This window comes from Austrofundulus limnaeus, unplaced genomic scaffold (genome assembly GCF_001266775.1).
Source record: "Austrofundulus limnaeus strain Quisiro unplaced genomic scaffold, Austrofundulus_limnaeus-1.0 Scaffold393, whole genome shotgun sequence".
Lineage (NCBI taxonomy): Eukaryota > Metazoa > Chordata > Actinopteri > Cyprinodontiformes > Rivulidae > Austrofundulus > Austrofundulus limnaeus.
Genome location: NW_013952795.1, coordinates 120,549 through 133,691, shown reverse-complemented (window position 1 = coordinate 133,691; position 13,143 = coordinate 120,549). Strand labels below are relative to the sequence as shown.

General features: G+C 43.1%; 2 protein-coding genes across 5 annotated transcripts in view; both read left to right on the top strand.

Annotated features, from left to right (window-relative positions):
- Positions 1-134: 134 nt before the first annotated feature.
- On the top strand, positions 135-6,650 carry si:dkey-32e23.4 (dynamin-1-like protein). 4 transcript variants are annotated; one of them, XM_014023849.1, is made up of 18 exons: positions 135-288; positions 755-878; positions 1,030-1,171; positions 1,386-1,424; positions 1,609-1,655; positions 1,740-1,811; positions 1,894-1,980; positions 2,103-2,265; positions 2,649-2,769; positions 2,898-3,236; positions 3,838-3,958; positions 4,059-4,214; positions 4,304-4,393; positions 4,482-4,580; positions 4,711-4,827; positions 4,926-5,035; positions 5,136-5,295; positions 5,386-6,650. In XM_014023849.1, the coding sequence occupies exons 2-18, from the start codon at positions 777-779 to the stop codon at positions 5,440-5,442; spliced, it is 2,022 nt and encodes a 673-aa protein (XP_013879303.1). In that variant the 5' UTR covers positions 135-288; positions 755-776; the 3' UTR covers positions 5,443-6,650. The 4 variants fall into 4 exon arrangements, with proteins under 4 accessions (XP_013879303.1, XP_013879302.1, XP_013879304.1 ...); XM_014023848.1 differs by having other exon boundaries at positions 732-878; XM_014023850.1 differs by lacking the exon at positions 1,386-1,424 and having other exon boundaries at positions 732-878.
- A 1,019-nt stretch (positions 6,651-7,669) lies between these two features.
- LOC106528632 (patched domain-containing protein 2) overlaps positions 7,670-13,143 on the top strand; it is a gene marked incomplete at its 3' end in the record, with an annotated part of 8,501 nt that continues 3,027 nt past the window's right edge. Inside the window, 2 exon segments of the mRNA XM_014023844.1 lie at positions 7,670-7,766; positions 7,888-7,993.

The window sequence follows — 13,143 nt, the reverse complement described above, 5'->3', positions numbered from 1 at the left end:
TTCATAAGCCATTGAAATAGAAAGTTACATTTTATCGGCTTCAGAGGGCGGAACTAAAAACCAACGTATCAACCAATCAGTCGCGAGTATGCGCAGTGACGCTTATTTTCGACCAATCAGATTGAGGAACCGTAAAAGGGTACCTCCTCTGTGTTTGACAGACGGTTTGTGGTTTTCGCTGCTGAATTTAGGATATTCTGTTCAGATGAGGTTTTTTAAAACTTACTGCTCGTTTTCTTAAAGCACGATGAGCCGACAAGCTGGATAAGAGACAGTTTTGATAATAAGGTGAGTGCGAAACGTTGTGTTCGTTTTGGCGGCTAAACTAGCTTTAGCATGAAGCTCAGTCTCACATCCTTCACTTCCTGCCTGTGGCAGCTAGTTTTAGCGATAATGCCGACTCTTTGGGCCTTTGTTATTACCATTTGTTGAACCGTATCATAGGCTTATTTATCATTATCATAAGATGCTGTGGTATTTAAAACCCCTGCTTTAATAGCATGGATGAATGGTGTTGGTTTGAATGGGGCCGGGGCGTTTCTCCCCCCTCTCTCTCTCATCAGGACCACTTCTACTGATGAAGCAACACTGTTTCTCTACAGACCAAACTCTTTTTATTTAAAGCGTATTTTAGCACAGTCACAATTCAGAACACACTTTTGTTCTGATTGGACCCTAGTGTCAGACAATTAAAACAGTAACTTGAGTTAATTTGCTGTGCTTTCTTTCAGCTCACGTCTCTTTAACACTTTAGGTGTGACTGGTGAGCTGGAAGGATGGAAACTCTGATTCCCACCATCAACCGGCTGCAGGAGGTCTTCCTGACTGTGGGAGCTGAGATCATTCAACTACCTCAGATAGTTGTGGTGGGATCTCAGGTGAGTTGGTGAAAACAAATCCTTACTTAAATGAGGGAAATGAAGTTACTGTATCTTGCTGAAATAATCTGGATGATGTGTTCATGTAGCACAAAATGCAGATCGTATGACCACATCTGTGTTATATTGCTGCCACTGTGTGCCACTACAGAGCAGTGGCAAAAGTTCCGTACTGGAAAGTCTGGTCATACGGGACTTCCTGCCTCGAGGATCTGGAATCGTCACAAGACGCCCTTTGGTCTTGCAGCTTGTTAATGTTCCTCCTCTGAAGGACAGATTAAAGGCTGAGACTGGTACCCAAATATGCATCTCTTTATTTTGTGTGTCTTCGCTTCAGCATGTTATGTAGACCGGTTTGATTTGAATAAATGTCAATTATCAGCAGTTTCAAGTAACATGGACACCACCTTTTAACTCACTGTTTCAAACTCCTTTTTTCTTGTCAGTCTTTGCCTTTTCTTCGCTAACATGCTGATTTTCTTCCTCTTTTCTTCCTCTACCTATCAGGAAATGGGGTTACACAAAATGCCAAAAACAACTATCCAGGTCTCTGTATGTTTTGATCTATATAATCTTATCTTTGTTTCTTTCCTGAACGCTTTTCTTCCTTATGATCACTCATAATGTTACATATCAAGCATGATTTAAGTTGTGAACATGTGATGCTCGTTGCTCTAGTTTTTACCTGCTTTCTCTGTAAAACAGCTTAACTTTACTCTCATTGGTTCAGGAGTCAAAGCTGAAGAATGGGGTACATTTTTGCACTGCAAAAACCAGGTATGTTTAGTGTGGAAATGCATATTGTGTCATGTGTTGTGTACTGAGTTGAAGTGACGAGTCGTTCGCTTCCCTGTTTTACAGACCTTCACTGACTTTCAGGATATCCGTCAGGAAATTGAATCGGAAACTGAACGGAGTTTAGGTGACAACAAGGTGCAAAGAATCGTTTCATGTGAACTTAATGCAAACGTTTTAAGCTTTTTTGACAAATGAGTGTTATTCTTGTGTTTTCCAGGGAATCAGTCCTGAGCCCATTTATTTAAAGATTTTCTCCCCCAATGTTCTTAACCTCACTTTGGTTGATTTACCTGGAATTACAAAGGTAAACAGCCTCTAGGATCTTATTAGATCGTATTAGTTCTGATTGAATTTTGTGTTTATAATCCTCACAGCCTCCACGCTGTGGTTACAGTAACGCTGGCTGCTTATTGTTTGTCACCTCAGGTTCCTGTTGGAGATCAGCCAGAAGACATCGAGACTCAAGTGCAGGAGATGATCCTGTCCTTCATCTCCAATCCAAACTGCCTCATCCTCGCGGTTTCTCCTGCCAACTCCGACTTGGCCACGTCCGATGCTCTAAAATTGGCTCGTGAGGTTGATCCTGATGGTTAGTCGTTCTGCTTTCCTTCTCTCTCGTTACGCATTACCTGCTTGATGGCTTTCGGATATAAATGCGGAAAGATTTCATGCTGCTGATATTGAAAGTCTGTATACTCAAGAGTTGCATTAAAAATGAATGTTGCTGTCATAATGCATTTTATTGACTGGGAAAGTTGATAAGAGAGCTATATAATAATAATAATAATAATCAGGAAGGTAGTGGACTCTTATTGAAGTGTTGTACACAGTGATGGTGAACTAATAACTTTATATCAAATGTTTCCTCTGCACACTTTAAATTCATCCCACCACTTGTAATGTGTGTCCTCTCATGCATCATTGAGTGTTTTACTGCTGGCTAGGCTATTATTGTAAATTTGTATCTGTCAGGCCGTCGAACACTGTTGGTGATCAGCAAACTGGACCTGATGGATGCAGGAACCGATGCACTGGAGGTTCTACTGGGTCGAGTCATTCCTGTCAGGCTGGGGATTATTGGAGTGGTTAACAGGTTTGAAATAATGAACTTGTGTTTAATGATCTAAGCTCCTTTTAAGTTTATTAATGGTGTCCGTTCTGTTTAATGTTCTTATTACTCTGGATGACTTACCTAACTCCAGCTCTCTCCGTTCTTCCCAGGAGCCAGCATGACATCAATACCCAGAAGAGCCTAGAGGAGTCGATGAAGGATGAGCAAGCCTTCCTGCAGCGCTACTACCCGTCGCTCGCGTCCCGCGCTGGCTCCCGCTACCTGGCCAAGACTCTGAGTCGGCTGCTCATGCACCACATCCGCGACTGCCTGCCGGAGCTGAAGACCAGGGTGACGGTGCTGAGCGCGCAGTACCAGGCGCGGCTCAACAGCTACGGTCAGCCGGTGGAGGACCAAAGCGCCACGCTGCTGCAGATCGTCACCAAGTTTGCCAGCGACTACTGCAACACCATCGAGGGAACGGCCCGGCACATACAGACGTCCGAGCTGTGAGTATCGCACCGCTTGAGTCGCTTCTGTGCTGAAAACACGGGGTTTGTTCTGGTTTTGCAAACGTTTGATGTTTGAAAATCTGCTGCGAAAAGAAGAGATGACAAACTTTGTTAAACCATCTTTCAGTTTCAAACTTTAAGTTTTGTTTTGTTTTTTTCCAAACTGCATTTTATCAAAATCACTGCATAGATCATATATTCATTTTGCATACCTTTTTGCATTCTTTTACAAGTTTTTTTTAATGGTGTGCATTTATAGAACTTAGGAGTTTCTGCATGAATCAGCAATTAACTGAAGTTGGTGCGTAATGTTGTGTTGGTAATGTCCTGAGGGTAATATAAGTGTAAATTGAAGTGGTATCAGCATCTTCTTTTGGGACCCTCATCTCTTCAGCTCTTTCCCCACAAGGCGATTAATTCATTTGAATATGTCGAGAGCAAATATTGACCCTGTTTGCTTGACTGCTTTTAATTTGGGCTCCATTAACACAGTTGACACACACACACACACACACACACACACACACACACACACACACACACACACACACACACACACACAGCACTGGTGTCACAGCTGAACCCTTCTTCCTCGCAGTTGCGGAGGAGCTCGAATCTGTTACATATTCCATGAGACCTTTGGCCGCACTCTGCAGTCCATCGACCCCCTGGGAGGACTGACTGATCTGGATATCCTCACTGCCATCCGCAACGCTACGGTGAGCTTCCTGCTTCTGTTTGGTGCAGGTTCTTCAATATTCTGGTCAGGTTCTCTCGTTTTGGAGAAACCACGGGCATAATGATGGGCTCGCCCTGCAGGGTCCACGACCTGCACTCTTTGTGCCCGAGGTGTCATTTGAGTTGCTGGTGAAGCGACAAATTAAGCGTCTAGAGGAGCCCAGCATGCGCTGCGTCGAGCTTGTTCACGAAGAGCTGCAGAGAATCATCCAGCACTGCTCCTCCTTTAGCACACAGGTGAGCCCAGAGATGGGGACGTAGACACTCGTTGTACAGTAAAATAAAGTTGCATTGTTGTCAACGCACCGGGACTTTGTTTGTTCTAGGAGCTTCTGCGATTTCCCAAACTACACGATTCTATTGTGGAAGTAGTGACCGGATTATTGAGGAAGCGTTTGCCCATTACTAATGAAATGGTAATCCACAGCTTCGTTAAAGTCATCTTTGATGCTAAATATTAGCGCCAGTCAAGTCCTAAAATTGATCTGTTTTTTTTTCCATCAGGTGCATCATCTAGTAGCTATAGAGCTTGCCTACATCAACACAAAACATCCAGATTTTACAGACGCAGCGCAGGTCTCAGCGTCTGTAAACAGTCAGCAGGTTAAGCGTTTTGCTCACTAAAGTCTACAGTTCACATGCAGACATTACAAAGTAGAATGCCAGAGTCAGTCAGAACTGCTTTTAACCTTTCAACCATTTTTTTTATTTTATTTGGATTTTATGCTTGCAGGCAGAGGCCATGGATGGAGGGAAACGCTGGAAGAACGAGAAGGTCGCGGATGAGAAACCCCCCGCCACAGGCTTTGGCAGCCCGAGCAAAGGCCAGGCCATTAACCTGCTTGACACGGTGAGTGATGGGATCATTAGGAGACCCAAACATTTAGGCTTTAATTCTTGCAGGCTAGCAGAGTTTGACTTTGCTCTCTCTCTCTCTCTCTCTGCCAGGCTGTCCCTGTAGCCCGCAGACTGACAAGCAAAGAGCAGAGGGACTGTGAGGTCATCCAGCGGCTCATCAAGAGCTACTTCCTCATCGTCCGCAAAAGCATCCAAGACAGGTTTGATTTGACTGGAGCTGATCCCAAACCCCCCCACCCCCCCGTGTCATATTACTGAAAGCCATTTCCTGACTCCTGACTCGGATCTGTGCGCCCGCAGCGTGCCAAAGACCGTGATGCATTTCCTGGTGAACCACGTGAAGGAGCACCTGCAGAGCGAGCTGGTGGGTCAGCTCTACAAGCAGCCTCTGCTTCAGGAGCTGCTCATCGAGTCGCAGGACACCGCGCAGCAGCGAACCGAGGTCGCTCAGATGCTCGAGGTAAATCTAGATGAAGCGACGAGTTTTTTTTTTCCCCTCTACTGTTAAAGCCAGAGATATAACCAACTTATATGCTTTTTTTCCCTTTAGGCACTCAAAAAAGCCAATAATATCATCTCTGAGATCCGGGAGACCCACCTGTGGTAGCAGAAGTAGTGATGGAGTGTGTGAGAGTGCATGTGTGTTTACTGTAGAGACGGTGTGTGTTGCAGCACCACAGTTTTCTCCTGGACCAATTAGACCAACTCCTTCCCATCAACCGTCGCTTCTCACTGTGAATGTTAATGTAGAGAGAAATAATAGTCAAAAACTCAGACCAAAAGTGTTGTTCTTAATTTAAAAATGTGAAAAAAACAGCCATGAACAAAATCCTTTTTTTCCCCCCGTGATGAGAACATGATAAGTTTTAGCTGTAAGTGTGAAGATGCTGAGTTCACGTGTCCTCACTGCGCAGGTATTAACACTGTAAACTGGTCTTTCTCTGAGCCTTTAAGAAGGTGCTGAAGTTGTGTTAAAACGAGTATTTGTTACTCAACAGACATAAAAATAAAACCCACCTCTGTTGAATCAGACTGCAGCACACCTCTGCTGTCATTTTCAACTTCAAGTGAGACTGGTTTTATTCTCCACAGACACATATCAGAACATTTGCACTGTTTGATCATGATAAAAGTTTGTTTTGACATTATGTAAAGGACAAACGTGTGTTTCCCTGTTAGATATGTTGATCCTCTTGGATCATATTTAGCTTTAAGTAACTTGACAGTAAAAGGATTAAATTTAACTGAGTGGACATGCCTGACTTTAAATCCAGATTATTTTCACCTCTCAAATTCAGATCTTTCCATGTTTCACTGTAAACAGGAAAACAACAAAATACTTTTTTTCCCCACATTAACTCTTCAGCCGTCCAAGCTGCCACTGGAGATCCTCAGTTTGCAGTGATTTCCTGCATGCAGTCGTTTTGGTGTTCCCAACTCGAATCTAAACAACCTAATTTGACCCACAGCTGACTCCCTTTGTGCCACTCGTTTATTTATCTATTGCTTAGATTCAGATTTTCCATCTGTTAGATGTTCTTCAGTTCTATCACTTCCCACAACAACTGTAGTATCTTTAGCTTTTTGTATGGGACTATCAAACAGTAGCTTTTATTTTTCTGTTCCTGAAAGCCCTGTTTAAGATTGCATGTGTGCGTGATGAGTATGCATGTGTGGAGGTGTGAATAAATGTATATTTTGTATTTAAATGTATAATATGTCTTCTGCCTTCTCAGTTCCTGCCTGCCAATATTTGTGATACATGTTTGTTAAGTGAGTTCAGAATTACTTATTAAACTTGAACGATGGACGTTGCCTTTGGTGAAAAGTCTGTTTTTCTGCATCTGCTCTGCCTTTTTTTTAAGACGTTTCTGTGTCACTCAGTGGTGCAAAACTGTCTTATTGATCGTGATTAAAAATAGTCTTTTTGTTCAGCTGTGCTTGTCACAGTTAGTCGGGATGAAGACGGGGGTGTTTTGAAGATTAAAACACACATCAGAATCACAAGTGGCGGTTTGAAACCTCTTGAAAGTCTCTATTCGAATGTAACCATTGCTTTGCAGAAGATAAATGAACATGTTTTGGTTTCAGGGCGGTCCGAGTTCCACATGAGCAGAGTTTGAGAAGAGGAGTGATGGATGTGTTACAGAAAAACTGGAGAGCTGATCATTAATGGATGAGAGTGTGAGCGAGAGTAGAATGCTTTATTTTATTTTTATTTTTTGGCACCGCAAAGCAAACACGATGAGTCAAATCTGTGCTGAATTCACCGTCGTCACTGTCGTGTTTATTAGAGGTGCTGCAGAGATGGAACAGCTGATGTAAGAGCCCCAAAATGGAGAGTGATTTTTTTTCTTTTTAAGTAAAATACTAAAGCTTGTAAACTCCCATTAGGTGAGGATTTTAATTGCTTATACTTCTCCCCTCACTGTAACCAGTTATTCTGATCACCCTCTTATAGCACACCCCACCAACTGAGACTGGACCAGACTGTACCAACTCCAATGTGATGGGAGGGGGCTCAGCTGCAGCATCAACACACATACATCCTCTTGGTCAGCTTTAATTAGCAAAATAAGGACAGATTCCTTCAAAATACCAGTCCCAAAAAGGTAAAAACTCCCTCATGGCTCCTCCTGGAGCGCAGAGGCGTGCAGAGAGATTTGGAGCTGCCCCCCCCTCCTCCCTCCCCTCCTTGTGCTTCACAGATTATTGAGCCAGTCGGCAGAGCAGGCTGAACAAAGCCACGAGAAGGAGAGAGAGAGGGAGAAAGAGTGAGAGCTCTGGGAAGAAATGTCTCTCCCTGACTCTGTCGCCTCGACAACCGGCTGAGAAAGGAGGGGAGGGAGGACCAGAAGGAGCAGAAAAGGAGAGGAAACAACAACACAACATGAACTGCTGAAAACAGAAGATTCCTGCAGAGTGAGGAAGGAAAGGGGATTTTTTTTTCTGTGTGTAAGGTTTCCCAGGGTGCATCTTTGTTTCCCTCCTGATGAGTTATTAACCATGATAATAAAGCACTAACTGGTTTTCTTTCTCTCTCTCACATCAGCGCACGGAGCAGATTTTAGAGCTCAGAGCACAAGTTCAGAACAATAAAAGTGGACCAGGTAGGCCTGTGACTGCTCCACCTGTGATCCTTGCTCCAGCAGACTCAGGTAAGTCTTCTCTCATCTGCTTTGATTAAGGATCTGTTTTGCTTTGGGCTCTCTTATTAATGAAATGTAAATACGCTGATTGCTGGCAGCCAAATATGCAGGGAAGCACAAAATGAAAGTCAACACCTCTTTAATAAATCAATAAAAGTTTGGTCCTGTTCAAGTTATGTATTCACATTGTGAGATTTAGAAACACACAGGAGCTTTTTTGTTTTGTTTTTTGTTGCTCTTTTTTGTTTCAGGAGGTAGAGGAAAATCAAAAATTCATCCCCAGCAGGCTTCACTCACAGAGCACATTGCCTTGCTTTATCACCAGCGTAAGCTACAATTCATCGACGGTCTGAGAAATGAACACCTCTGTTAGGTGAAATTGGATACAGAGAGTTTGACTTGAAGCTTAGACTCGCTGTGTGGAAAGAATAGAAACACTGTGCGCGTTCATGCATAGGAAATATATTCATAGAGAAGCGGCGGTGAAATCAATGCTCCTGTAAATTGGGTGGTATTCTCACCGAGTTTACACGACTGTGATGTCCGCGCTGGGTGGGAGGGATGGAGAGGAGATAAAACTGATGAGGAGCGACGCCCGAGCGAAGGTTAAAAATCTCTCACCTTTGTCGGATAGAGATGTAGAGTGTAGAGTGAGGGGAGCAAAACGAGCAGAATGGGAGGCTGATGGAAAGGCAGCGAAAAAAAATGTTCGGAGCTTTCACTTCATCCACAGGACCCAAACCTAAAGACGCAGAGAATTAATACTGATATTCTACTTATTTGTGTTTTTGTTTTGTTTGCAACCATGATGGATTTAAATGACATATGAGGGGGAAAATAATCAAAAACATTAAAAGATGGTCAAAAAGAAAAAAATAAGTAGGTACTCTGGATGGGTTCTTCTTTAGTGAAACGTTTCGTCTCTCCTCCAAGAGACTTCTTCAGTCTGATGAGTTTCAGGTGAACTCAGCCTTTTAAGTACTGCCTCCACATGGACAAACAGGTTAGTCACATGCAAAAGAGGGCACTTGTGACTAAATAGAGCTAATCAAGCCTATTGTTAGGCGATGGCCCTCTTTTGCATGTGACTAACCTGTTTGTCCACCATGTGGAGGCAGGGCTTATAAGACTGAGTTCACCTGAAACTCATCACACTGAAGAAGTCTCTTGGAGGAGAGACGAAACGTTTCACTAAAGAAGAACCCATCCATAGGACCTACTTTTTCTTCTTGATTTTTTCTTCCTGGATTACTGAGATGCATCAGGACATTAAAAGATGGTGTTTAAACGTTTCATAAGGTGGCAAAAAATGAGTATGATTGATCCAGAAAAAATTACAGAGCGATATATAAATAAAAAACAAAAAGTATTGGGTATACTTTTTATTATTATTAACCTTTTATTTAATCACTCAAATCTCATTGAGATCACAGATGTCTTTTGTAAGGCAGGCCTGAGCCTAAAGGCAACCTAATGTACAGTATGTTTATGGACTGTGGGAGGAAACCAGAGTACCCGGAGAAAACCCACGCAATCACAAAGCGAACCCAGGATCTTCTTGCTGTGAGGCATCAGTGCTAACTGAGCCATCTTATTTAATTTCATTTTGGCTTCTTCAAAAAGGCCTCAAAACGATCAAAATGTAAATGTTAAGTGAGGCGTATGTGACGTCTCAGACAGCATAAATGCTTCTCAAAGCATCCCCATCACAACCAGCTGAGGTTCTTTTACAGCAGCCAGGTGCAGCATGACCAGGTGAGCTGCACCTCTTAAAAATAATTCAAAACACTAGAAACGAAGTTCCCAAATGAGTTAAATACTCAAGAATACAAAAGGCTGGGCGGAGTTTTCCTACAATATGCACACATTTATTTCTTCATGCATTAATAAGGTCAACTTTTCAGGATGAAAACAAAAAGCACTTTCCCATTAATATGTAAGAACAACACAGTTTTATTATGCAGGAGGCAGCGTTCATTCCAATAAATACACAACACATAAAGCCAGACGACTCTTTATGTCTAATCCACACCTGCACAGAGTTTAAATGAACTTCTCTTAATCTCTGCAGGTTAAAAAATAACGGGACAGCGTTGAACATTTCTAGCCGCTTGTAAACACATTAGTTATACCAGGCTCTGCGGTGCTTCACAGCTGTGTACGTTGCTTATAATTATTGTGCAGGAGGTGTAATGCTCTTCAGCACGGAGGAGCGGCGGCCTCGTCAGCGAGAGAGGAAAAAGGATGCGTCCCCGAGGCCGTGCATCACTTTCTGCTCCCCGGTACCAGCAGGTGTTGTAAGACACGTGTAAACAGACGAGAGGTTTTCAAAAAGCTGAGGCTGATGACTAATGAGCACTAAAGATGCTCAGCTTTTCAAAGAGCCTTGCTAAGTTACCTCAAGTAACAGATTTGTCTTTGTATTTCTAACCGCCTACCATCAATTTTAAATGGGGGGCAGATTTACTGCCATGAAGATGGACCTGGAGTTTGGTTTTTCTACTTATCCTAGTGATGATTATTATTGAACATCACATGTTTTCACAGACTATGTTTGTTTGGCCTTTTGGAAAATGTCTGCTTTTCTCTCTTCCTATCTTTCCCTTTTGCACTCCTCTCATCATATTGCTGCACTTGTCTGTGTTCCTCCTCATGTCTCCTGCCAATGCGAGTGCAGTCATTAAAACAAGACAGAGAGGCAGAAAGAAAAACCTAACAGGATTAAGTCAATCTAATTACCAAGATCAGCAGATGTATTCAGTTTCATTGCCCTTAAACACAAAAATTACATCTCGCAGTTTTTCATTCAAGGTGGGACATCTAATTGGGGCTTTTCTCTCGCAGGGAACACGAGAACGTTCGGCATTACAGAACAAAATGCAAAACAAAAGCATAACAGTGCCATTTCAGAGTAATGGGTCTTGATGGTTGCAGATAGCCAGTGATTCAGCTTACAGACTGCAGCCAGTGAATTGGATTAAATTGTTGTTATTTTCGAAAGAGATGCTGGTGTAATCAAGTGGTACCTGAAGGTAAATACATGGACGGTTGAATAGCGGTGCATTTGTTTGAAACACCCTGCATGATGAATGGATTTGTCTTCTCTGGGGTGCAGGTAGTTCACGCTCACACTCCTCCTCCCTTGTTTAAAAGAGCCCAGCTGTCCTTGGCTGTGCACAAAGATAACACGCTAATTAATAAAACAAGGAGTTGTTCAGACGGTTGAATTAAAAAAATAAAAATAAAAGCCCAATCTTGGCCTCGACTTACACAATTATTGGATTTGGTGTGGAGCTCTTGGTTTTTAACTTTATTGTCATCTATCACATAAAAAAGGGGGGTAAATGTGGCATAAAACAGCTTTAGCTCATCTGAGTCCTGTGGACATTTTACATTAAGAGCTCTCTCTCCATATATCTCTATCTCAATCTCTCTTTCACTCTCTCGCTCTCTCTCTTGCTCGAAAAGCAAAGCGCAAAAGCTTTTAATGATGTGGTCATTACACACATTCATGAGCTGCTCCATTATCACTGAACTGCTGACTTTGTCACACGGTGGCCATACTGAGTGGCTTGCTGCAACTAAGACCCAGCATTCCTTGAAGGAACACATACTGTCTGCTGCGTCTCAGGCCGCAGTTTTATAAGATCATCTTATGACATTGTAGCTCATGGGTGTCCAAACCTGGTCCTCGAGGGCCACTAACCTGCATGTTTTTCATGTTGCTCTGCTCCAACACACCTGATTTGAATGAATCGGTGACTAACAGGCTTCTGCAGAGCTTGAAGAGGTAATCCAATCACCGAATTCAGTGTTTTGGAGCAGGAAACAAGTATACCATGCAGGAAAGAGGCCCCCGAGGAACAAGATTTGAGACCCCTGTTGTAACCATTTTGAATATTGGATATTGTTTGATGTGCTCAAGCTCAGACAGTGTGCTGAGGGTGACTGTCAACTGCATGAATAAGCTCAATACATGTAAAATTGGCTGATTTGTAGCTATTTTGGGGATTTCCAAGGTCAGTTAGCTGTGGCAACCATCGTGATATGGGTTGACTCCAGATGTGCACCAAATAATTATTTTTTAACCCTCCTGTTATGTTTTGTTTCTGACGAACAGCATTAATGTTTCTGGGTAAGTTTGACCCGGGGAATGTTTAATCGTGCTATGGTGTCAGAAACCAATAAATAAATAAATAATCCCCCGAAACATTTTTATATCTGATTATTAACTCCATTACTAACAATTTCAATCAATATTTGTGAATTGATGTTTTTTTCAGATAAAGGATCAATGAGGGCAAATCACTCATTTTCCTAAAAAAAAAACATTTTGCATTTTTTATGTCCAACACACACACACACACACACACACACACACACACACACACACACACACAGCAGAATGAACCTGAATAATAAAGTTCTGGCATCAAACCAGCAGTTCTCACTCTGAGCCGTTCCTCAGAACATCAGAGGCAGGAAACAGCCGCAGCCTGTGGGCCCGGTGGGTCGGCGGCGGGTCGGTGGGGGCGGAGCTTTCGGGCCTCAGAGTGACTGGAGCAGCTACCCCCCCCACCCCGCCCCCATGAATACATCACACGTCACAAACACACTCTGATCCACGCTGACATGTTTAATGATGGAGCAGAATATTAAGGAGAAGGATGCAGTCCAACGTTTGGGTTCTGACCTCACCCTGCAGGAATGTGGTTCTGAATAAATTGGACTCAGGAACAGAACTCTGGCCCGTTTCAGCTGCTGCTGCTTCATGTTTCAGTTAAAATCTGATCCAGGTTCAGTTTTGTTCCAGAGAACAAGAAAAACTGTTTCTGTGACTGAGACCTGCTGAGGAGGACTTCATGTTCTGGACTCAGCTGGAGCAGAACTTCAGAACCCATGTTCTGGACTCAGCTGGAGCAGAACTTCAGAACCCATGTTCTGGACTCAGCTGGAGCAGAACTTCAGAACCCATGTTCTGGACTCAGCTGGAGCAGAACTTCAGAACCCATGTTCTGGATTCAGCTGGAGCAGAACTTCAGAACCCATGTTCTGGACTCAGCTGGAGCAGAACTTCAGAACCCATGTTCTGGATTCAGCTGGAGCAGAACTTCAGAACCCATGTTCTGGACTCAGCTGGAGCAGAACTTCAGAACCCA

Bases quoted from the DNA above. Each gene is read 5' to 3' on its own strand.
- si:dkey-32e23.4 (XM_014023849.1), top strand. From the start codon at position 777: ATGGAAACTCTGATTCCCACCATCAACCGGCTGCAGGAGGTCTTCCTG. The intron at 1,425-1,608 runs GTCTCTGTATGT...TCATTGGTTCAG, and splicing joins TGCCAAAAACAACTATCCAG to GAGTCAAAGCTGAAGAATGG. The intron at 1,981-2,102 runs GTAAACAGCCTC...TTGTCACCTCAG, and splicing joins ATTTACCTGGAATTACAAAG to GTTCCTGTTGGAGATCAGCC.